Consider the following 25,709-nt stretch of genomic DNA (forward strand, 5'->3'; position numbering starts at 1 on the left):
TGTTTTGTATGGCTAATTCCGGCAATTAATCGATTGCGTGCAAAGGGCAGGTCAATACATGGACAGGAGAAGTTTACTTCACAGCGGCCCTGGGTCAAGGTGACAGGGGGCCATCCCTTGAGCATGTCTGCTGAAACCCTGTGCTTAGCACATTTTTCACTTCCTTTCCTCGGTCAGGATTTGTTCATGTCGGTTTGCAAAACTTTCCCAGAGTTAATCTCCTCATTCTTTCCCATACATGGTTGAAAGCCTTTTCTGAAATGTGAGTCTTGTTGCAGGAATAGTAATACCAGAGGGTGAAGCAAATGCATGCAGTAGACAGACCCTGTTATGCAAGGCACACAGTTTATAACTTTTATATTATTCTGAGTCCTCCAAGAAGGAGAAAACTTTGATCTCAATCAGTCCACTCAACTCAGGTCCCCCAAGCAAGGGTGCCCTAGTGTCAAGTGGCTGGGATAGGGGATGGGATGCCTCCAGACTTTCTTTCTGACCACTTGGGTATTCTCTGAATCAGCCTTCAACCAGTGGCTTCCCTGAGTCTCCCTGGAGATAGGAAGTCCTTGTAAACAAGCCTAAATCCAGATTGCTGAGAGTCTCCAAGAAGACACTTTCTCCCTGGGGTCCTACTACCTGCCCTGGATTTTCCTAGGAAATGGAGATAAGGTCCCTTGCTTCTCTGAGATACTCAGGCTACCTGTGATCTCTGCTGCCTCCTCAGGAAAGCAAGTCCCAGGCTCCTCACTCTGAAAGGTGCTCTTTCTCTTTTCCCCATACCCCTATGTCATCTTCTCACCACCACCTCACTCTCCTCAGACCCTCATTCTTGACTTCTGCATGTTAACGCACAGTTTCAAACCAGGAAGGTTCATGTCTCTTCAGAGCTCATAAGCACTTCGGGGAAAAGTAAAATATTGGGAGAAAATCAAAAATTAATACTTCAAAATGTAATCCTCTCCCAGAAGTTTACATTTCCATAATGCCTTTAGCCTTTCCTCTCATGTCTCTACTCATGGTTTTTCTAAGCTAAGCCATCTTGCAGAGTGAAAAGGACAAGGAGCATTACTCTTACTTTGCAGAAGTTGAAATTGAAGCCCTGATTCTCTGGTGTCAGCATCTTCCACAACAGGCATATTGAGACTGTCCATGATTCAAGAGACAGGGGAAAAAAAGTGGGTTGTAAAACTTTCCAGCTTTTCAGGAATTCCCACTAGACCACTCTTAACAAGCCAAACTACTGTACTAATGAACAAATCAAGTATGACAGGAAGTAAAAATGCCAGGAACATCCACTTCTTTAAGACAAGCCAACTATACTCAAGTAGCAAGAGAATGATCGAAGTCACAGCCAATTACAGAGATGGCAATTTGGTTAGCCACATTGTCTGCAGGTGGTGGGGTGTTCCGTAGCATAATCAATCCAGCCTCTCAGTCATCTTTCTAATTATTCAAAACAGCAGAGCCTGGATAGTGACCTTGGTTGACAGATTCATACATTAAAAATACCTGAACAAAATGTACTTACCTCTACTCCTTGGGCATAATGCTCAGCCCATCTTTTACACTTCCCCTCTCCAGGATGTAAATGATCTGTATGTGGGGCCACTTTGGGCATCTGGCATTTCCTTGGACCCAGGACTGATTAAAAGTAGACCAAGTCGGGCACAGTGGTGCACACTGGTAATCCCAGTGGGTCTGGGGTCTAAGACAGGAGGATTGCAAGTTTAAAGCTAGCCTCAGCAATTTAGCAAGGCCCTAAGCAACTCAGTGAGATGCCCCCCCATCTCTAAATAAAGTAAAAAAAAAAAAGGCTGGGGATGTGATTCAGTGGTTAAGTGCCCCTAGGTTCAATCCCAAAAAAAGTAGACCAAAAGGTCAACAAATAGCACACACAAAAATCCAAGTGAATCCCATCTGATTCAAATGTATGGTATGTCAAGATCATTGTACTATCATGTGTAACTAAGTGAAACAAATAAAAAAAATTTTAAAATCCAAGTGAAGCTGCATTCAGTGATGCACACCTGTAATCCTAGCAGCTCAGGAGGCTAAGGCAGGAGTATCACAAGTTCAAGGCTAGCCTCAGCAACTCAACAAGGCCCTAAGCAACACAGTGAGACCTTGTCTTAAAATAAAAACATTAAAAAGGCCTGGGATGTAGCTCAGTGGCAAATGGTACGGGGTTAAATCCCCAGTACCAAAAAAAAAAAAAAAAAAAAAAACCCAAAACAACCAAATGAATAGATAAATTGGTTAGCTAAGATGCAGTCTGAATTTGGGTTTACATAACAGATCCCAAATCCTGTTTCAGGGGAGTGAAATCAATGTTTAAGGATGTGAAAAACATTTCTACCACTCACTTGTGAAGATCCTGAGCAAGCTACATAACTTCTAAGCCTGTTTCTTCATCTGTGAAATGGAAAGAAAAATAGATCTTGCTTCACAGAGCTGGTAAGAGGACTAAATGAGGTAATGTATGTAAAAGTCTAACCAGAACCCTTTGGAAAATGCTAGTTACAGCCCTGGTGAATTTGGAAGTGATGTATCAGCACAATAAGCTCTGCTTTGAGACAGTGGATAATAGTATCTTTTTGCTATAACCACCAAATGGGTCTCACAGACACACACAACGGTAGTGAGTATAACTGACCCAGGGCTGTAGATAGCCTTGCTGTGTTTGCACAGAGGTCAAGTCTCCCTGGGGACACTCCACCAATGACAAGCAAAGAACCAGGGACTCCTCCCACTGCTGGCTTTGGCTTCAGAACAACCCAGTGACCTTGCTGGATCCTCCAGGACTACAGGGCAGCCTGGGATATGACCTGCTCCCTTCCCCTCCTTCTCTTCTTCCCTCTGCATTAGCTTGCATCATGGTCTGCTGCTCTCCTGGTCTAAATTGGCTCCCTCCTCATGTCTCTCCCACAAACATTTGCCCTAATAAAACCTTTTCACATTGAAACCCTATTTAGCATCTGCTTCTGTAAGGACGCAAATTAACACATTTTACCTTGGTTCTTTTCTGACAGTGGGGAGCTTATTCTTGTCCTGTGAGGTTTGGACAGTTTGTTCAGCTATTCACAAATGCTGTTTCATTACAGAAGCCACAGGAAGCAGTAGAGAAGAAACAGGAATAATACATGTCATTGTTAACGAGGCTGGTGTAAACATGTGAACCACTTAAATCTGATGGTTTTTCAGGCACCCATAGTTTTTAGTGTTTCAGTCAGGGAAGAGGCTAAAGGAGAGGTTTTGATGTTTGGTTTGGTACCTGGCATTTAACCCAGGGCTGTTCCTACCACTGAGTTACATCCCCAGAACTCTTTTTCTTTCTTTCTTTTTTTTTTTTTTTTTTTTTTTTTTTTTTTAGACAGTGTCTGGTTAAGTTGTCAAGGCTAGCATCAGACTTGCAATCCTCCTGCCTCAGCCTACTGATTCATTGGGATTATAGGCATGTGCCCCAGCACCCAGTTTAAAGGAGAGGTTTTTAAAGATATTGATCTTATTGTTCAAGTAACTTAACTTCTTGAGGCCTCAGGTTTCTGTACTAGTATAGAAGGATCAGATGTTGGACTTTGAAGGGACCTCAGTGACCATCAATCTCCTGGTTTCTCAAACTTCAATTACAGATGTACCATTTCTTTTTTGCCCCAGTCATGTACCACCCAATCTATATGATTTTTCTAGAAACAAGTTCATTTTAACTGAAAATTTGAAAAATAAGGCTCATATTGGAACAAAAATTGGAAAAGTATCACTCATAATAATTAGAATACAATTTATTGAATTCTAGTTAGATACTAAAACCTAGAATAAAAAAAAAAGAAGAGTCTACCTTCTGTTTAAAATGCAGATTAACAAATGCTAATACCAAAGACTTTTCAGAAAACCTAAAGGAAATGAGAAGGGAATAACTGTTAGGCAGTTGATTTAGTGTCTGGAAGACTGAGTCTACTAGTACCCCAAGTCATCTGTGCTTTTATATCCCCTTTAACACAGGATTATACCCCAGTTTCTACAGTTTGAACACATTCTACAGTTTGAACTTCTAATTTGATGGTTAGAACATTTGACAGTTTTTTCCACAGAGAGATGTTCAATTCAGGAGAGTGGGCTCACTGGCTGGACGCGGAATCAAAAAAATAGTATGTGCATTAGTTCATCATTAACCTGGACCTCCAACAAGAATTCACTACATCTAAGTACATAGGAGACTAGGATGCACCTACTTGAAATAGGCTTAAGCAAAACTAAGAAACAATAAGTTTGCTTTGGTGTCTTCCCTCTCTTCTTTTGTATCCTACTTTCTCACTCCCCATCCAAGTGCTCAGACTTTATTTTGCCTTCTGCTGCTTAGAGACCTCCATGTGAGTAATATCTACTGACACTTAGCCTTTTACCTTATTTTCCATCCAGCTATTAGACCTGACTGAAGTATATCACACTAATATGTGAATGACCCAAAACTGGCATAATGCTGTGACTATTCCATGGGTATTCAAAGCTGATTAAAAAAAAAAAAAAAAAACTTGCAACAAAAGAATTTCTTTCTCCTTCAGGCTCCCCTCACAGGGCTTCACTCCACTCTCTTAATTCAGGACTCATCCAAATCCAAATCTCATCCTCAATTCTCCTACCAACTTTCCTCTGCTGGTTGTCAATAGGGTAGGTATTGCATAAAGCCCACCTCAGCCTTAGTTCTGCCCCAAGGGCTAAAGTCTAAGCCCCGGAAGTAAGGAGGACCAGGAGTCTGGAAATGAGGCCAGACCTATGGGATTTAAACTTAGATTTTATGGTGAGTTCGCATTAGTTCAAAATAATCAATTTTGGCTAAAAACCCTCTGACCTCCTAAAATTCCATGTGTTTTGTTTACCTTTGCCAAGGTGTAAACACACACACACACACACACACACACACACACACCACAAATACCACTGGAGCTGAAGGTGAACAGAGCAAAGATCAGCCTGCCCTGTAGATTGCCACAGACCAGTTTGTTTTATGTGACTAAGGCAACTGGCCCAATGAGCGATCATTCATTTTCCACACACATTCCCTCCTCTTTTCTCTCCGCCCTCTCCTTCAGTTCAAACATAATGTAAATCCACTGGCACACAATCTAATCTGAAGCATAGACTCCTGGATTCACGGATTCTTACTGACCCATCTCTACAGAATGTGGTAAGGTGCTAGGGGCAGGTCAAGACTGGTTCTAGGAGACCAGAAACCCGAGTCTCTATATCCTCAAAAACTAAGAACAACTGGGGCACGCTGACCATCCACCGTGAAGCGACGCGAAGGAATGGGAAGGGAGGTGGGACAACCTGAAGTTATAGCAAGATCCCAGGTGGGAGATAATAATAATCGCACTGCAAACATAGATCTGTCAACGACAGTTTGCCAACAAGGTGTTTTCTCACAAACCACGTCCTGGAGGCGCTGGGACCTGTAGCAGGGAGCCAGAACAAACCCTGCTTTCCCAAGTTTGGCAGATCCGGAAGGAAGCCTCCGAGCGCTACGTGACCTGCACACGGTCCCTGTAAACAGCCCAGAGCCTCCGCCGGGTCCCCGGCCACGCCCACCCCACCTCCCCCCGCGGTTCCTCTCGGGCAGCGCCTGGCGCCTAGGGGTGGACTGGAGCCTCAACCCTGGGGGAGCGCGGAGGGCGGTGCCGCGCCGAGGGGCGGACCTCAAACTTTCCTGCTCCTCAAAAGCAGCGGCCAGCGCGGCGGCCCCGCCCCTGTCCCACCGCCAGCGGCCTCGGGCCTCAGGTCCAGCTCTTGCGCCACCGCCGCCCGCAGCAATGGCGAAGCCCCTGACAGACCAGGAGAAGAGGCGGCAGATCAGCATCCGCGGCATCGTGGGCGTGGAGAACGTGGCCGAGCTCAAGAAGGGCTTCAACCGACACCTGCACTTCACGCTCGTCAAGGACCGCAATGTGGCCACCCCTCGCGACTACTTTTTCGCGCTGGCTCACACAGTGCGCGACCACTTGGTGGGGCGCTGGATCCGCACGCAGCAGTACTACTATGAGAAGTGCCCCAAGGTAGGGAGGGCGGGCTGGCAGGGGGTCTCCTAGCCTACTCCCCGCCCCGGGCCGAGGAGGGGGGTGGGATCTGCAGCCAGTCGAAAGGGATACCCCCGGCGTGTTTTCCCTGCGCGCCTTGCCCTTGCCCCAGAGTCCGGGGAAGACGTGTCTGAGCTGTGGGTGGACAGACCAGGAAACGTATACCACCACCCCACCAGCACCCCAATCGCGTCTCTGCGGCGCTGCCCCCCAGCGCCCCACCGGAACCCCTACACCCGGGGACGGCTGGATAAGCAAAAGCCTAGCAATCTCTTGTTCACAAACTTTTTTGGAGCATCTACACCAAGCATTTGAATTAAGAGGTAACCGGCGCCTCTTGTCAGGGCTGCCAAGAACAATTTATGCCCCTGACTTTCAGCCATGAATAAAACAGACAAAAGCCCTGCCTTGGCAGAGCTTAGTGTTTAGGGAAGACACACAAATATAGAGTTCCTTCAAATAGTTTTAAGTTCCAGGTTTCTCCAAGAGAATGCGTAACTGTGGTGCAGAGGGAAGGGTAGGGGTCCTGCCCCAGTTCTGATGAGTAGGGCGTGAAGCTCCTGGACTTCCTCCAAGAGAAATATCTGCTACCCGCTGGAGACCTACCTCTAGAGCTGCAGGAAAGCTCTTCAGGGGTTTAGCTCATCAATTTCGTGGAGGCTGGAATGGAGAGTCCCTTAGCATGCTTTGAGCCCACTCTCTCTTCCTGAGAATCTGGGAAAGGGACAAGAGATGGATGGGAAGAATTGAGGGTGCGGGGAGGACAGGGTAGAGAGAGGGAGAGATACTATGTGCAGAGTAAGAGTGAGAGACAGCCGCTGACAGCTGTAAGGAGGGTGTGTTTGAGTTCATCTTGGAAGATGAAACTGGAAAAGCTGGTTAGAGTAAATGGGAAAGGGTGAAAGATTGGGATACATCCTGGAGACAATGAGAAAAATATGTAAATATTTATTAGGATCTTTAATATGTAAAAGCATGAAGAAAAAATGATCCATAATCCCAGTGCCCCCAAACAATAGAATGTTTAAGAGAGAGAGAAAGAGAGAGAGAGAGAGAGAGAGAGAGAGAGAGAGAGAGATTCTAATAGTAAGAAGTTACAACTGTAACAACACTTTCAGACAGCCACTGCTCACCCCAGATGCCTGGCCAACCACCCAAATATATCAAAATGCTAACATGTGTTCTTACAAATCTAAATGTATCCTTAGAAAACATTTTGTGTATACATTTATTTACTCTCTTTTCTATTTACACAAAAGGGGCGTTACTACGTATACTATACTGTCCCTTGCATTAAAATGATTGTTAAAATATTTAAGCTGAAGAGTGGCATAATGAGCTTTTTTTTTTTCCTCCTGTAAAGCCCTGCATATTTCCCCTCCAGTGGCTTATCTGGTATTTTATAGGTTTTCCTGGTTCTTTGGTTAGTTAATTGTGTGGGCTCTCCTTTCCTACTTGAGTGAAAGTATAAGGCAGGTATTCTGATCCACTAAGGGTACAACAGTGAACTTGATTCATTCCACAAGTGTTAACAAAGTGCCCATGACAGTCTTGTTTAACTAAACAGATGGTTCCTGCCCTTGTACAATGTAGAGCCAGTATGTGTCCAAGCTTCTTTCCTAAATCCCTTGCTCTTTAGTATCTGTGCTGATGAATCATAAACCTGGATCTCTAAGTTCCTTTTCAAACTCCTTCCTACATTTCCTAAATCTCCTCCTCTCTCTCAAAATCAACATGTTAAAAACTCAAATCATATTCCTCCTAATCCTGCCCTATCCTCTGTGTTTCTAGTTTTAATGGCATTTTCATCTTGACAGTAACCCAGACGCAAAATTTAGCTTTACCTTTGACTTCCTCCGGTATTTACCATTCAATGGGTTACCAAAATCTGTTGATATCTGAAGATTCCCTGGAAATTACCCTCTTACCCACTCTCTTCCATTCTCACTTGCTGGCTAGTTGAGGCCCTGGCTACAGCTCTGTTGCAGTGGGTCTCTAAGTGGTGACCTTGATTCTCAGAAGTGCTACAGCTGGCAGCATGGGGCTGGCTATGGCTAGTAGACGTATTTTGTTTGGCCAACAAGATGCCTTCACCAGTTTAAATTCAGTGGCTTGGGCCAGAACTCTTGCACACACCAGTTCATTGCCTAGTATTCCACATCATTTTATATGACCCTCATTTATTTTCTCTGCCTGGTTTCTGCAGGCATTTGAATTTGCAGTCCCACCAACTCCATGCCTTGTAGTTCTGCTAAGCTTCCTAAAGTAACACATCTTGCCCTCTGCTCAGTTATCATGGGCTCCCATAGTCAGCCACAATCCTTAAGTTTTTAAAACCCTTTCTCCATCTGGGTGAATTTGTTTCTCCCAGCTCATCTTGTGTTACCCCCCAGTGCCTACCTTAATATTCCACCAAACTCCATTTCTGGGCCTCTGCTCACTCTATGCCCTTTACTTGGAAGCCCTTCCCACCATGTCTATGTTTCATTCTTGCCTTTCCTTCAAGTCTCAGTTTTGTTATCACCTGTTCCACATGTCTTCCCAGAAGTACCAGTTCCTCTGATTAATTCTGGGAATAAAATATAAAAATACGGGGCTGGGGATGTGGCTCAAGTGGTAGCGTGCTGGCCTGGCATGCATGAGGCACTGGGTTCGATCCTCAGTGCCACATAAAAATAAATAAAGATATTGTGTCCATCTAAAAAAACAAAAAAATAAATATTAAAAATGTATTTTTATATATATATATATATATAAATACTTCAAAACTCTGGTTATTGTTAAGTCTTCTTTATCTTTGCAAGCCTTTTGAAAATGTTCATTTTTTGTGTACTATACATAAAATATTAGTAATAGTGACACATGCATATATTTTATAAAGTATCTTGGAAATGCTCAAATATTTTGCTATTAGGCAATAATAGTTCTTTTTCAAAGTCCTTCCTACACTTCCAAATGCTTTGTAAACATACCTAAATCTCTTTTTTCAAACTCAGAATGTTAAAAACTGATGATGACAGAGATCTATTTTTCAAGGTCATATATATATAAAATAATATAAAAAATACATATAATATATATGTGTGTATTTTCCCCTCAAATATTAGGTGAGGTTCAGAGGGGGTTCAGAAAAACTATTTTTGAGAATTAGGAAATTATCTAAAATTTCTATCCTTATAATATCTCCCATGTAAGAAGGGACTCTCATTTACTGTGTTTAAACAACCTCTTTTTTTTTAAGGAAGACCTAGAAATATCTTAGAATATTCTTAATATTTTATATATTTTAATATATCTTCAGTCCATGCTAACTTGGAATCATTAAAAAAGGAAGGCAAAGACATTTAATATAAATGTAGCCATTATTCCTGGGGTGATGACCTCACAATTTCATTACATATATACTGTATTTATTAATAAGCTTTTTATATATAACTTTAAACAAAATGGCAAAATATTGTGGTTATGTTATAGAGATAATGAAAATACATACGGAAGAATGAAAAAAGTCTGTGCTAATATTCTACAAGTGAGCATTGTGGCTTGAGATACAGTTTCCTCTAACAGCCGTAGCATTGTGTGTAAGAACACCAGCCAGAGGTCTGAGTGGGCCCTGCCCCTATTTGGCCTCAGTCTGCCAGGGAACGGTGCCTTTTCCCACTCCCATGAAGGCATCTGACAGGCTGGTGAGGCCTTAATAACAGCATGAGAGACATTCAAACAACCTGGATAAAAAATGAGGACCGAGTGTTAGAGGCCTCACTAAGGCAGAGATGCTTACTACCCATGTGAAGACAAAATTCAGTTGTTTCACAAAATGAAAGAGTGAAACTTCTAAATTGATATTTTCAAATAATATTTTATTCATATGTGTGTCATTTATTGTTATGTAACATATTTATAATCCTGGACTCTATTAATAATTTTATATATTTTCTGGTTGACCAAACACTTTTCTTTTTTAGTTTTTATAGAAATGAGGGAACACCTAAAATTTGAGGTGACTTTATATTGGTGCATTTACAGGTTTTTGTTGTTTTATACCTGATGGAGAAGAACATAACTGATAATGGAGAGTAGAATACGATATTGTAAAAATAGATAATGAAATTACTCGTGGATTCTTTTTTTTCCTTTTCCTAATTAGTAAACTATGTTTGTATGTGAAAGGCTTTAGGCATATCTGAACTTTGTACCTCTCACTTTTGACTCTGATATTATTTACCAGGCTTTTACCATGTCAAAAGCAAACAGCTTCTAAGTCAATAGAGAAATTCCCTATATCATCAAGAACAAATCTAATAAAATTTAGGTGTTTTTATTCAGAAGGAACTATTCCCAGTTAGTAGACTTTCAAGAGCAGTTTTAATTCTAAAATTGTAAAATTTCTTGCAATAGCCAGAAAGAAATATTTTCTAGCCATAGAGTCTATGGAGTTGGTCTTTGTATGTCTTGCATGACTTTAGATGGTTGATCATAGCTAGTCCACCTGACCCACGCCTTCAAATGGAATGCTGAGTTGGGGCAGTCTAACCTCTCTTTATCTAAAGTGTGCTTTATTTGTAAGATTCTTGAACAGGAGGGGGAAAAACACAAAATATTAAATCCAAGTCGTTGGATGAATGAGCTTGCTTTTTCCCCACTCCCTGAGGATAAAAAAATACTGAACACTTTGCTAAAATGGTATAATTGGTTTTCCCAAACCAATGTCAGGAATAATCTTAGGCATCTGATCATACATATGTGTTGCAGCTGTGTTAAAGTAGACCTACCTCCTCTTCTGTTTCTTCTTGGTGACCTAACATATGACCTTGTATTTGGATGGTTGGCTTAGTAGTGGAAACATGACCTTACCTTTCTTTATTTTAGAGAGTGTATTACCTCTCCCTGGAATTTTACATGGGCCGGACATTACAGAACACCATGATCAACCTTGGCCTGCAAAATGCCTGTGATGAGGCCATTTACCAGGTACTTTGTTCCCATCTCATTTCTCTCATCCTCTCCCTTTAAATTTCAAGTTCACTTAAAGAACTCTCAAAACATAGCACATATACTATCAATGTGCTCCATTGATATGGGGATGGTCATTACAAACTATTAGAAACAGACATTACTGGTGATCTCTGTCATAAAAGAAAGGACCAGAAAAAGAAGTTAGCGAACTAGTTATGATGCATGAGAACTTTTTTTTTGCAATCAGTCTTTGACAGCATTCCTCCAAAAATTACATTTTAGAAATTAGCATCTGAACAAGCCTTTGAAAGTCTCTGCTATGTGAACTGCAAGTTTTACTTTGGTCTTGAGTCCGCTTTTAAGAACTGATCATAGTTTGACAGTTATCAGTGTATAAAGGCAATTTAGAAAATGATAAGTTTTAAAATCCTTTTGTCTTACTGTTGCTTAATGATAATGTAAAATGTATTACCTCCCTAAAGGAAAAGTCTGAGGTCTTAGCCCCAATGTACTAATTTGTTTTTATGAATATATTTAACTGTTTGTTTCCTGAGCCTCAGACTTCAACCAAAAACAGAGTTGTTAACCTTTTCAATGTGGTGGAAATGAAGAATTTGTATTCACAAAGTCAATTCTAAATGAGAGACTGTTTGAACTCTTCCTTTCCCTTGAGGTGGGATTGTCACACTATGCAACCAGCTGTTTATCACTGAGGGCTTTGTGTGGGTTTAGAGCATTTCCTGTGAAGGAACCATTGCAATTCTCCTCCAGTTCCCTTTTCCTTACTTCCCCTAATATTAGCTGAAAATAATATAGCTTTGCTTAAAACAAAAAATTGCATTTTAGAAATTAGCATCTGAACAAGCCTTCGAAAGTCTCTGCTGTGTGAACTGCAAGTTTTACTTTGGTCTTGAGTCCACTTTTTAAGAACTGATCACAATTTGACAATTGGGGCCGGGCGCCGTGGCACATGTCTATAATTCCAGTGGCTTGGGAGGCTGAGACAGGAGGATCACAAATTCAAAGCCAACCTCAGGAACTCAGCAAGGCCCTAAGCAACTCAGGGAGACCATGTCTCTAAATAAAATTTATAAAGGCTGAGGATGTAACTCATTGATTAAGCACCCCTGGGTTCAATCTCTGGTACCAAAAAATAAAAAAATAAAACCAAGTGAAATGAAGTGCTCCTCAGCTTCTTGCTCAAGGTTTAGATCCTACTTTTATTTTTAGAATTTTAAAATCCTGAGTGCTAGCACTTACAGTTGGATTGCACAAGGATCCCAGTAGGCTCTGGTTACTAGGGAGTAAATTCAAAATAGTGAAATGAAGCAAAATCATGCTTAACTCTTATAAGATATAATGGTCAAGTTTTACATGAGAAAGCTCTTTGTGATATAAGAGTGGAGATCATGAAAACTGGAGCATTGTCTTCAAGCAGAGTTACATCTCAGGCCTGTATTCTCAATAAGTAAATTAGTTTTCCATCTTAAAAAATATCCAATTTCGTGATTGAATGACATTCAGAAAAGAACATTCTCATTTCACAACAGGCCATCCTTTAGCCAAGTTTGGGTTAGATTATCATCTAGTCAGCATAGAATGGGTCTTGCAACTTATCTGGCTATCAATTTCCTCATTGTAAAATTGGCAACCCACAGTGACCTAAAGGCTGCAGAACTCTGACAGGAGCCCATAGTGGTGCTAGTAGACTCTGCCTGTGTGACCCCTCACACTTAAGGGCAGGAAGCCCATGGACAACCAGTTACCTTCATTCCAAGTTCACAGATGCTCCTTGACTTCCAGTAGCTGCTTGACTTCCAGTAGCTTCTTATCTACTCCAGAAAGAAGTAGAAGATTTTATCTCCATCCACCTGGACTGTGGGACTGAGGCTTTCCTGAGGGCTGTCAGGCCTCCAGTCATCTCATTGCAGTGACTCACTGATTTGGGTTAACAGTTTTGACCCTACTGAGTAAATATGCTGTGGTCATGGGAAGATGAACTTCAGTCCATACTGAAAAGTCTTACCTTATACCTTTTGCTTATGTTCAAATTCCCACAGTCCAGCAAATGTCAGCTTGGTACTGGACTATTTCTGAGGTTTTAACCCTACCACACACACACACACACACACACACACACACACACACGCATATAATGATAATAATAGTTAACATTTATTGAGGAATATCTGTCCAGGAATATGTTTTGCATAATATCTTAATTCTCAACAACTCTAAATGTGGCATTTTTTTTTATCACCCACCTTATTAAAATAAGAGAGTGCAATGCACAAAAAGATTTAGTAACTTACCCAGGGTCACCAGTAAGGAAGTAGCCGAGTCTGTGACGGTCATTTAGAGTCCATGTTCTTCTCCATGTTGTTGCTGTACCATATCGTACCATTGGCATTTGCAGTTGCCAGTGTCTGCAGTGGGCATCTGATGCCAGAATGAGCTGTGAGAGAAATGAAACTGGTTCAAGTACACAAATACACCTGGGTACCTGACCCAAGTGGCCTACATTTGTATCCACATCCAGTATTATTTTCCTTTCATTGTCAGCTTGGATTGGATATGGAGGAGTTAGAAGAGATTGAAGAAGATGCTGGACTTGGCAATGGTGGTCTTGGGAGGCTTGCTGGTAAGTGACACTGGGAATGTATCATCTTGTCTGGCCGATTGATACTTCCTCAGATGCCATGCACAACCACACTTAAAAGCAGCAGACAGGCTTCCTAGAAGTGCAAAGTATGCTTTATCGTAAATGAATTTGTTCTTGAGTTTTCACTGTGGCTGAATTGAATCCAGACAAGCAGCAGAGAAAGGAAGTTGAACAAAACAGACATTGCTCAAAATCTGTGAGGCGTTGCTTAAAACCCCACAGTTAACCAGATCCTCCCTGTGCACATAAGTGTTTCCAAACTGTCTCTTTTATTTCACTGCTGTGTTCACAGCAGCTCAACTCACATATTTGTGTGGTGTGACCTAAAGTTGTAAGGGCATTACTAGGCTTCCTGGGCTGTAGGAAGACCAGCAGTGCCAATGGAAAGTGCATTTAACAATGAGAACTTAAATGACTTCACTTTTTCAGCTGACTGGTAAGGTCAAAGAGTGAAGCAGCAAATGAGGCTGAGTAATTCTCATTAGGTGATCTCATCTCTTACCTGACTGGAAAGGTTGGGACCCCATTGTGGTCAGGCTCTAAGGAGGAACTGGTCAGGACCCAGAAAAAGCCATATAGCCACAACCCAGAGAGAGCAGAAATGGAGTAGAGCCAGGCCACTTGGGCACAGGGGCTGGACATGTTAAAATAACTTGAAGGCCTCCGTCATTGGCATTCATGGATCTCTGTTTTAGAGTTGACCCATGAACCTGTTTGATTTACATCTTTCTGTTTGTTTTACAGCTTTCAATGCTCTTTTCAGTTTTTAATTCCTATTGTACATTTCCTCATTCTCTGCATCAGTTCAAATTCCTGAGAGGGACAATCTGATTAGTGAAACCCCTGAGTTTGCACCCAACCACAAGATAAATCCCTATTCTGCCTGATGATTGACTATTCTGGTCCAGATGCTGTGTCATTAGTTAATAGAAAACCTAGCAAAAAGAATTATCCAACCAACAAGGACGTGTGTTATCACAGAACAGGAACTGCAGAGGTTGAGCTATTAGAAGAAGGGTTTATTTAACATCATGATTATGTCAGGACTCTAGGTCTCTGTGGTTCTTTTACACTACCCTCTAAATCCCCACCCACCCCCTACCATGAAGCAAAAGATGGTGGCCCTGCACCTTGTTAGTACCACTCAGTGGATTGAGTGTCAACGTACGCCCAAGCCAATGTCAGTCACTGATGAAGAAAATAAAATTACTAGGCCAATTAATCAAGGTTCATTTCCTAGTCCAGACTTCTTGGAGCACATGGTCATATGTATCCAAACAACAGTGAAATTCAGTAAGAAAGAGTCTTCCACAAAGGTCTAGTTAGTAGTCAGGACATGGGTCACACATAGGTTATACTCCCCTGGAGCTATCTTTTTAAGCAGGGGGACAATAGAAACAGCTTCCCTTAGAAAGGACAGTGTAGGTAACAATAATCTGTATATCTCAAGTAGGTAGCTTCCTTATCTGTTCTTAAACAAAATGCCAGCATATACACAGTGGTTATTTCTAGATGGTAAGGTAATAGGAGATATTTATTTTCCTCTTTATAAATTTTTATATTTTCTAACTTTTCTATGGTGTTATTTTTATAATTAGAAGAAAATGTTATTTTAAAAAATCAATACCCATTGTACAGCAGTCTCTGTGGTTTAAAATATAAAAATGGTTTCTCATAGAAAACTGTTCTGAGGCTCTCTGTTTTGGAGAGAAAGCCTTGAAATTTACACTAAGCTTACTCTGTCCTTTGTGCCACTCTCTAACTTAGCCTGCTTCTTGGACTCCCTGGCAACCTTGGGACTTGCGGCCTATGGATATGGCATCCGATATGAATATGGAATCTTCAACCAGAAGATCCGAGATGGGTGGCAGGTATGGGAACCATTATTTTAAATTTTATTATTGAAGTACTTCATGACTTCTTGTGCTCTGGGTATTTTATACTTTGTGGGCTTTAACAAAAGCTTTACTAATTTCTCTGGCATTTTTGACAGCAGTGAATACAGTCATTCTTCCCCTTTAATATATAAGAGAGCTGTGGGTGTCACTCACCATCAGATCCACAGCACCTAGCACAGGGCCTGCTCATACTCGCTGACTCCCTCACAGCCCTTAACCTCTTTGATTCTCAATTATCATCTATAAATTGAGAATAATAATAGTTCATCCATCTCATAGTTATTGTGATGATTAAGAAAAATAACCTGAAAGAATCACTTAATGAGTGCCTACCCATAGTGACAGATCCTCAAATTGGAGTTATTTTTATTATTCTTGAGGGCAGGTTGGAGCCTTGGTGTTTGCTACATTGACATTGAGAAGGGAGTTCTGAAAATATTTATCACTGACTGCCTGAATGTGGACCACCTACAGCTTCTGACATTCCACTCTGCAGCTTGCTTGAATACAAATCTCCTCTAGTTTTTGCATGTTTATTTGTTTATGGTACTGAGGATTGAACTCAAGGCCTTCTGCTTGCTAGGCAAATGCTGTACCACTGAGCTACATCCCCAGCCTCCCAGTAACCCTTGATGGTAAGAAATATATTTCCATCTTGTAGGAGAGAAAACTTAGTCTCTAAAGAAGTGAAGTTACCCCAGATCATCAGCTGGAAAATATGCATATGTATTCCCAGATTTCCTGGTCCACATTCAGTATTATTGTCTATCTTCAGAGGTTTGCCCTCCTTAACACACCTTTTTTATAAGATAAAAAGCTAAATGTCTTGATTTTTTTATAAGATGAAATCAGACAACCTTATTAACTGTTGCATCAAATAAATCTAGCACATATTTAGTTTGTATAATGTTACATATAAATGTGCACAAGTCCATCCAGATGATTCTAGTTTTACTTCTGTATAACCAAACCAGGTTCTTAGGTATTTGTTTCTTTTCTCTTTGTTAGATCTTTGCATCTACAATCAGCTCTACTGTGGATAATTTTCCCTGATACTAAATGTGATTTTGACTTTCTCTTCTTATCTTCATCTCATACCTGCACACCATTGACAAAAATGTCTGGATTGGATTTCCAAAAGGACTGAGCTCTGAGCATCCTTCCATACTTGCAAGACTGAGTCCAATGGCAGAGTGCTGAGGGATTGGATAGGGGGACCAAGGCTGGAGTTAACAAAAGCCAGAAGAAAGGAAGTGTCACCACTGTCCTCAGTTCCCTTCCCTAGTATCTGGACACTTTCTGGGTTGAGGAAGAAAGGAACTAAAAGATTCAGCCTGAAGACAGAATGAAAAAAATACTCAGAAGGAGAATAATTAGAACATATTATAAAAGACATATTGTAAACAGAATTCCAAGTTTTGCTAAGGACCAGGGTTGTATATCTTCAGTCACCCCTAAAAAAATCTTAAAATCTGGGAGCCAACATGGTATAGAAGAAAAGGTTGGGCCCCAATTTCTAATTCGAGACCTAATTCTGACTCATTACCTTTATAAATCATGCTGCCTCCTTTATGTTACCTAACTTCTCTAAGCCTCAGTTTTTTTATCTGCAAAATGGAGATACCAACTTCATAGAATTAGCATAAAAATATATAGAATGTCTGACACACAAACAAGCACTCAATAAAATGTTAATTCTGTCTAAGAAAAGGAGGATGATTTAATAAATTGTGGTATTCCACAAAATATTAATATAGCCCTTTCGGGGCATAGTGGCATACACCTGAAATGCCAGCAGCTCGGGAGACTGAGGCAGGGGAATCATGAGTTCAAAGCTAGCCTCAGCAAAACCAAGATGCTGTGGGGCAGGAGATAGGAAAGATGGTGGAATGATGTCACATCATTACTCAGCAAATAGATTTCAAAATTCTCCCTCACCTCCTTCAGGTATATTTTCCTGCCAAATTTTATGAAACATCTGTCATTATCAATCATCCTTCCTTTTAAATGGTCTTTACTTTGGGAAACCATCCCCTTTTCTACAGAACAAGGAGATGCATTTTCCAGTATCCTTAGAGAAAGTGGAGAGAGAGACCAAATAGCTTTTGCTAATCCAAATATTCCAAACCTAGCCTCACTAGCCATCACCATATCTTTAATTCTGACTTGAAATTCGATGCATACATAATATTTTAAGTGAAAATATAAAATATATCACTCCATTAACACACACACACACACACACACACACATACACACACACACATTTCCATTAAAAACAAAAAAAAATCTGCCCCAGAAGCTGCTGCCCCTTCAAGAGCATGGTCACACCCACTTGCAGGCACCCTGCAGTGGCAGGTACACAGTAGGCTGAGCTGGAAGGTCTGTGAAGGTTGATAGATTTTTAATTTTTAAGTCTCTTCAAAGAAGATTTGCTGGGGAAACACAACTGTTCATTATGAACCCTCCTGAGGAAAAGAGTTGCATTGATAAAATTCTGGACTTACCAAGAGTTCTAATGGAGATCACTGGAACCTTACCAGAAATAGTCTTCAGTAAAAATAACTGGCCACTGGGAGGTGGGGTGGGAGAAGGTGACTACAAAAACCTTACATAAAAGTTAGCAGTCACACCACAGTTCCCAGTGGAAGGGTGCTCACTGCGTGTGTCTCAGGGTTGAGTCACAGTGTCTGTGAACCCCTCTCTTCTTAGAACCCGCGCCAAGCCAGTTCCAGTCAGTTACACACGGTTCACATTACCCAGCAAGCTTCCAGTTATCACTGTGGAATTCTTGGAGTTCCCCAGAAATATTCTCAATATTCTTATTTATATATCTTACTACAATTATTAACACATACTAATTGTACGGATTAATGGGTCTCACTGTGCTATTTCTACAAAGGTGTTCATAGTGCACTGATCACACCCATCTTTTCTTCTTCTGCCTTTTCCTGTCTCATCTTTCCCCCCTTCCTCCCAATCCCTAGCAATTCCTCTTCTACTGTCTTTTCTTTTTCTTTTATGTTTTCATACATGAGAGAACACAAACAACACTTGACTTTCCATGTCTGGCTTATTTCACTTAACATGATGATATCCAGTTCCATCCACTTTCCTGCAAATAATACTATCCCACTCTCTTTTATGGTTGAATAATACTCCACTGTGAATATGTAATCCATTTTCTTCATCCATTCATCTGCTGATGGGCAACTAGGCTGCTTCCATAGCTTAGCTATAGTGAATATCACCACAATATATTATCACAAAGTTAGGTTTATTAATTCTCCTGGTTTGTCCACAATTTCTCCATGTATTCTGTATCACAGAGTTGAGGGGAAAATCATTTCTTAAAATTCAGTAACAGACAGAGCCCCCTGAGCTGACCTCTGCTTCACTGCTTGCTGGGATACAGATTCTACTGAGTAACTCCTCTAGAGAGACCCACAACGAGCTGCTGCCTCCACCCAGCATGGCTCTCCCACTCCAGAGAGCACATTTGCTTTGGGTCAGTCGTGCAGAGCCCCTGAAGGGAACAGATCAGCCCACTTGGCTGTGAATGACACTTTCCTCCCACCTCACCCCCATTTTGACTCAGTACTTGTACATTCAGGATTACTGGCTATCTGGAAATCTAAATTCACAGAGGGCTTTGTTAATCCACTGGAAGAAAGCAAGGTAAGGTGAAGATTTATCCTCATCCCATGGCTTCTGTGGATTTAGTAGAGGGAACAGGGAGCAGTTTTGTCTTTTCCCTTGATCTGCTGAGATGAACTTGTGCTTATAAATTACCAGTTTTTCAATCTACCTTAAAAACAAGCCTTGTAAAGGTGAGGTTATTACTCACTAATCCTTCACCAAATCATCAAGAGACTCAGAATAAAGATCAGCAAGCAAATGGGGCTTCCTACAAACTTGTTAGCTCCGAAAAATTAAAACCAGCCCTAAACTGGGAGGGAAAAAGTAAGCCAATGTTTAGGGGCATTAAGACTTGATCAACTGACTAGTTCTTGGTCACATAACAGTGTGCCCTTGCTGGGTGTGATGGCACACACCTGTAATCCCAGTGACTCAGGAAACTGAGGCAGGAGGATCACAAGTTCAAGTTCTTACTACAATTATTAACACATACTAATTGTACAGATTAATGGGTCTCACAGTACTATTTCTACAAAGGTGTTCATAGTGCACTGATCACATCATCTTTTCTTCTTAAGGGAGAGGGTTGGTCCTGTCAAAGAGGATAAGTATGCCCTTCTGCCCTGCAGTTTTATTCTATTTTCTTGGACAACTAAGAAAGACCCTGTCTCAAAATAAAAATAAAAGGGGCTGGGGATGTGGCTTAGCAGCAGAGCACCAGTGGATTCAACCCCTGCATTAGGGGGGAAAAAAGTGTTCCCTCAAAGAGCAAATAAAACTGGGACTTCACAGGAGCTGCAGGGGAGTGGGCCCAGCAGGGGTCGTGCAGAGCCAGCCTCTGCACAGCTTGTGATCCTGCTGCCTTTCTCAGCAGAAGAGATGGTGTCAGTTCTCCCACACACAGGAGTTGGCAGAGGAAAACCTGCTGTTTCATCTTCCTCCTGCCTCACACAGTCCCTTCAGGAGCTTTCCACAGCAGCCCTGAGTGCTGAAATGAGGTAAATGGGCTACTTTCTATTCTGAGACAGGAAGCAGTGTTCACACTGACCAGTATTTTATAACCCCAAACCTGCCCTTACCCAAGTGCAGCATAAAGGATTTTGCAAGCCAAGATGTTTCGCTACTTTGTTGATATTGTCATCTGCTTATTGGAAAGTTTCTAACTAATGGACTGGACAAGCTTCTTGTCCAGTCCATTAGTTAGGAAACTTTGTTAAAATTTTATTTTATTTTTTTGTTTGTTCTCTTTAGTACTGGGATAATGGAGTTTAGTTTTGGATTCTGTAGCACAGAATTAGTTATTAGCTTTGAGCACCTTGTAGCTCTCCAGGCTGCTCTTTGGGTAAACTAGGGACCAGCAGCATCAGGAGCTTGTTAAAATATTGGATTTCAGACCCCCTCTCAGACCTGCTGAGAATCTGCATTCTAACAAGATGTGATTTGACAGTTTGTCCAAATCTACCTCCAGCCTCCCGTAGGCTTTATTTCCCTTCTATCCTTAGCTGCGTCCAGCAGGTTTCAAACTCCCAGCTCTTCTACCTGAAGATGTTGTCTGTGAGTTCCCTTTCTGGGCATCATCATTTCTTGATATAAAGTCATGAGCTATATTTGAAAAAAGTGAATGTGTATTTACTTGCCTGGCTCTTGACATTAATGTTTTGCCTCATATCCCAAAAGACAGTAGCTATGTTTATTTCTCTCTCTACACTGTGACTGGTCAGGCTTCACATGGAGGGATCATGGGGTATCCAGCATTGTAATATAATTTCCTAAGTAATATCTTTTAAAACAAAGATGAGTGGTCTAAGAGGTGACAGTGAGGAATCAAATAGGTAAAATGACCACATTTGGAATTGTTATAGGGCAAGGGCCTGCCACAGAGCTGTGGCGGCCAGAGCAGTTCTTTCTCATTGGTCTTTGCAATCATGCCAAAAAGATTTTAGACATGTCACTCAGAGAAGCAGGCATGAGCTTATTAGAAGAGATAGAAGAGGGAAAAGGGGACACTCTCAAGGGAGATGGTGGGTCCTGTCAAAGAGGATAAGTACAATGTGCCCTTCTGCCCTCCAGTTTTATTGGGGGTCCCAGAGAAATTTCCAGAGAGTCCCATCCAGATTTTTGACTGACAGCAAGATGATATCAGACTTACAAGACCTCACTGTGCATGACAATTCTAGGTCACTTTGACCCATGATGACTTGTTCTAAATGAACTTGTTCTTATATATTTTATGGTTAGGGGGGGTATCTTTATCTCCCTGAGTTCTAGAACCTGATCTGTAGTCCCCCACTCAAGGGTAACTTGTGTTCTTCTTATCAACATTTCAGACCTGCACTTCTCCTGCAGATAACAGATTATTTGCTAAGGAATGTAGCATATCCTACTGACTTAAGCTAGGCAGGCAGGGCTTCAGGTAAATTGCCGCCTTTTTTTTAAAAAGCATGTCAGAATCAGCACAGAGGACCCGTTTATAGAATTATTCCCCTTCACCTCAGGCTCCTGTCACTCATATCTGTTATCTATCAGCATGATCTTATTGGCAAGGGAAATGTTTACCTCTTTCTTGCCAGAACAGAATTCCATTTTTTAATATATTTGTACTATTTCAGAAGTTTCATTTACACAGTTTACCTTAAAACTGTATCCCTCCAAATGCGTGTGTGTGTGTGTGTGTGTGTGTGTGTGTGTGTGTTTGATGTTATTATTGTTCTTGCTTTGGTATGTTTGTTTGTTACAAACCAAAATTTGTTCACTGTCCAGGATACCCTAAATAAAAACTATGGTTTAAATTTTTTATAAGAAATATTTTGTTATGTATTAGCATAAATACTTGGGGAAATGTTGTGATTGTCAATAAAATAAATTTTTACCTCTTAGTATATAACATTTTCAAAAAGAACCTTAATGTGTATCATTAAAAAAATTACATAAGGATTGAGGTAAAAAAAAAACTCTATGAAATATAATGGTTTCTGGTTTAAAAATACTTTATTTTAAAAATAAAACATTTTGTTCTTTAAGTATCATTTCCTGATTCTGTATATTCTAAACTTGAGAATCTTGCAGAACCCATCAGGTTCATATATCCAGTGGTAAACATCCATGGAGGTCTTCTCTGTTTAGTTCAAACTGGACAGTTGGATCCACAGATATTTAGACAGAAGCTCTAGAGCACACAGATCTGAAGTCAATCTTAGCTCTACCATTTAGTCTTTGTGTGACCTCCAGCAATTATGTTTCCTCATCCTTTAAAGGGGATGATCCATAGTTCCCTCCTATTGGGTTGTGTGAGGTTTAAATGCAATAATATATATGAAACATTTAGGGTAGTACTAGCAAGTATTGTTGTTTTGTGATATAAGACAAAAATGAATTGATAGTGATAAATCCAAAATCTCTCCAAAACAATATTCTTTAGTCCTTTCAGTTGGAGACATTTTTATTGTGAAATAATTGAAGGACTGGGTCCACATCTCTTGAAAAATAAATTCTAAGCAGTGTCTGTTTTGCAGGTAGAAGAGGCAGATGATTGGCTTAGGCATGGAAACCCTTGGGAGAAGGCCCGCCCTGAATTCATGCTGCCTGTACACTTCTATGGAAAAGTAGAGACCACCCCAACTGGGACCAAGTGGATTGACACTCAGGTATTCTGGCCTCCTCGCTATGAACATTTTGTGTAAGGTAGAGTGGTAAGAAGTACCCACTGTAATATGCATGTGACATTGAGAGGAGTATGTTTTGTATTGAATGATAGAATGCATTTTTATAAATAAATCTGTCATTTCTCTTAGTGCTATCCATTCATTTTGGAGACAAGGGAAGTGACACCAAGAGAGAAGAAACTTTTCCAAGGTCAATTGATTTAGCAGAGTCATTTTGCAATCAGCTTTATCAGAAATTAGTCAGTTCTGTAATATCCATTCTGCTTAGTGCTCCAGTTTTCTATGAAGTAGTTGTTGAGGCCAAGGAGGAATAAATTTAAATGCCATTCCTCACCCCACTGCCATATATACATTTACTTACAGTTTCTCCAAGATAAATATTTTAACACTTCAGGGTTTATTCAAAAGATTATCAAAGTTCTTATTCATTGTAAAGTCAGAAAAACAATGCAAACTATGCAGAGTGTACTGTGTTATTCTGTGACAGATCACTTCTAGAAAAGTAATGCTGGTATCAATTCAAGTGCATTTACTTGTTGGGGAAGAACTTTTTCTGTCACTAGATTTGACTATTGCTCTATCACTGAACAATGGCACCCCCAGTGGTGGTTTGTGCTTTGCCATCTTCATACTTGCTGATATAACCCCTATTAAGTACTGGACAGCCCCACCTAATCAATGGAGCATCACTTGAAATATTTGTTTAATAAGAAATGGTCTCAGGGGCTGGGGATATAGCTCATTTGGTAGAGTGCTTGCCTGGAATGCACAAGGCCTGGGTTCAATCCCCAGCACCACAAAAAAAAAAAAAAAAAAAAAAGTCTCAGGCTGAAAAGATCAACCACTGACTATTCTTCAAACACTCGAAGAAAATGGTAACGACCAACTAAATGGTGCTCTTATATATGAAAACTGGAAGTCAAAATTAATATTGTAATGCTAAATTTGGTTGATTTATGGATTATTTTCTGAGTAAATGCTTTATTTTACCTTAAAAGAGCCAAGATCATATTATATAGCTATTTTTTTTAAAAAAATATGATTTATTTTGCTAATTCTTATAGAGCTGTTTACAATTCAGAAAAATAAGACTTTTTTAAAAAAATATTTCCTGTCAGAATATGAATTTATTAAGCATGTAAGATGACACACTAGGAGCTATAATAAAAAGTATAATGGTATAGATAATAAATTAATACTGTTATTTGAAGGTAAGGTCCTATTTTGTTTTTTTTCATTTCAGTTAAATAATAGGCCAAAATCTAAGTTGCAATTGAATATATATATATATATCGTGAAGAAAGATGCAAACAAATCAGTAATTAATCCACTTAAAGATTTCACATATGTATCTAATATGAAACTAGCAAGTGTGTTATGGAATTTGATGCCTAAAACTTCACCAGTGGCTTTTATCAAAATGTATGGTTCACACCTATCATGGAAGCATTCTATTTACACTATCGGTTCCACTGCTGAGACAACTTGTATTTACAAAGCACCTTCAGATATTTTCATAAGCTATCCCACAATTCAATGAGAGAGTGTGTTTCTGTGCCCATAAAAGCAAGATTATGAAGCAAAGGTTAAACCAGGAAGCTGAGCTAGGTCATGCAAGGCTTCGTGGATGACAGCCATCACCTGATCAGCCCCATGGTGGTAGCCAGTGAGCTCAGAGAGTATGAGGCCAGACACGCTCTGTGCACGCATGGGGTGGCTTCCAGGAAACTGAGCTGTTCATTTTAATTTTGTGTGTGTTTGAGTCCTCTGGGAGACCAGAGAGAATTAGAGGTAAAGTGATACATTGGAGGAATTCCTGTGATGGGTAAAGTGGGAAGGAGCGGGATGAGATGGGAAGTCTTCAGACCAAGGTGCCAGCTGTGAAAGAGAAGCAGGAGGAAGCAGGATGCTCAGGGAGAGCTCCAGGCTGCAGTGCCACTCTGAGCAACTGGCTGGACCCATGAGGCCTGGAGTCAAAAACTGTCCATTAGAAGAGTCACAACTCTGGTGCTTCAACCATGCTGGAGCTTCCTGGAGAAAGTGCACAGTTTCAGTGTGACCTCTTAGGGGGCAGATTCTCTCTGAAGTTGTCTGAAAGGAGATTCAAGTGGTGTACTTCAAGAGTCAGAAATACAAATCTTGTCTGAACCCAGACTCAGTCCTTCTATGTGAATGACTTTTCCTGATTGATCACAACTTGCTTTAAACATCCTCTGAGACCTTTATTTTTTAGTGGATGATATTCAAATAAGGGTGATATATTATTTTGAAGCCACAGTGATCGTGAAAGCATGACTGAATATATCAGATTAATACCAGCCATAATGCTTCATTCATTCATAATTCAACAGGCAATAGTAAAAAGGTGTGTGTTTAGGTTTCAACTCTGCCACTGATTGTGACCTTGGGTACGTAGTCTCCTTGTGTCCAAAATGAGTGGGTTGCACCAAATGATGTCTAGCCTTCTCCAATTCAATTATCCTGTCATTCTCCTTCCAGAGCTTGACTCTGACAAGGCAGGGTTTGGACATGAATCATGACATGAGTCATTTCTCACATAAATTTTAAATGCATTGTGAAAAATGGTTCATTTTCCTATACTCTATTTCAATGACTGTCACAAAGATTGAGTGAGATTTTTCCAAAGCTCTCATCTTAGACCCAACTCAGCTAATTATCACCTGACTTGGCAGATTGCTGTAGGAACCACTAAAATAACTCTTCTATATGTAACTTTAAAAATGCATTTTAAATATCGTATGTAATGTTCTGTCTTCATGAAATGCCTGTTCCACTGATTTTCACCATGTTTGCAATCGGGTCAATG

General features: G+C 40.6%; 1 protein-coding gene across 1 annotated transcript in view; it reads left to right on the forward strand.

The window, feature by feature from the left end:
* Positions 1 to 5,586: 5,586 nt before the first annotated feature.
* The window catches only part of PYGL (glycogen phosphorylase L), a 35,662-nt gene continuing 15,539 nt past the window's right edge, over positions 5,587 to 25,709 (forward strand). The window contains exons 1-5 of the mRNA XM_081289704.1: positions 5,587 to 6,044; positions 10,935 to 11,036; positions 13,584 to 13,662; positions 15,451 to 15,554; positions 22,733 to 22,864. Coding sequence (XP_081145830.1) covers positions 5,802 to 6,044; positions 10,935 to 11,036; positions 13,584 to 13,662; positions 15,451 to 15,554; positions 22,733 to 22,864 — 660 coding nt within the window. The 5' untranslated portion in view covers positions 5,587 to 5,801. The remainder of the gene's footprint in view (positions 6,045 to 10,934; positions 11,037 to 13,583; positions 13,663 to 15,450; positions 15,555 to 22,732; positions 22,865 to 25,709) is intronic.

Source organism: Spermophilus citellus (assembly GCF_964194105.1).
Source record: "Spermophilus citellus genome assembly, chromosome: 4".
Taxonomy (NCBI): domain Eukaryota; kingdom Metazoa; phylum Chordata; class Mammalia; order Rodentia; family Sciuridae; genus Spermophilus; species Spermophilus citellus.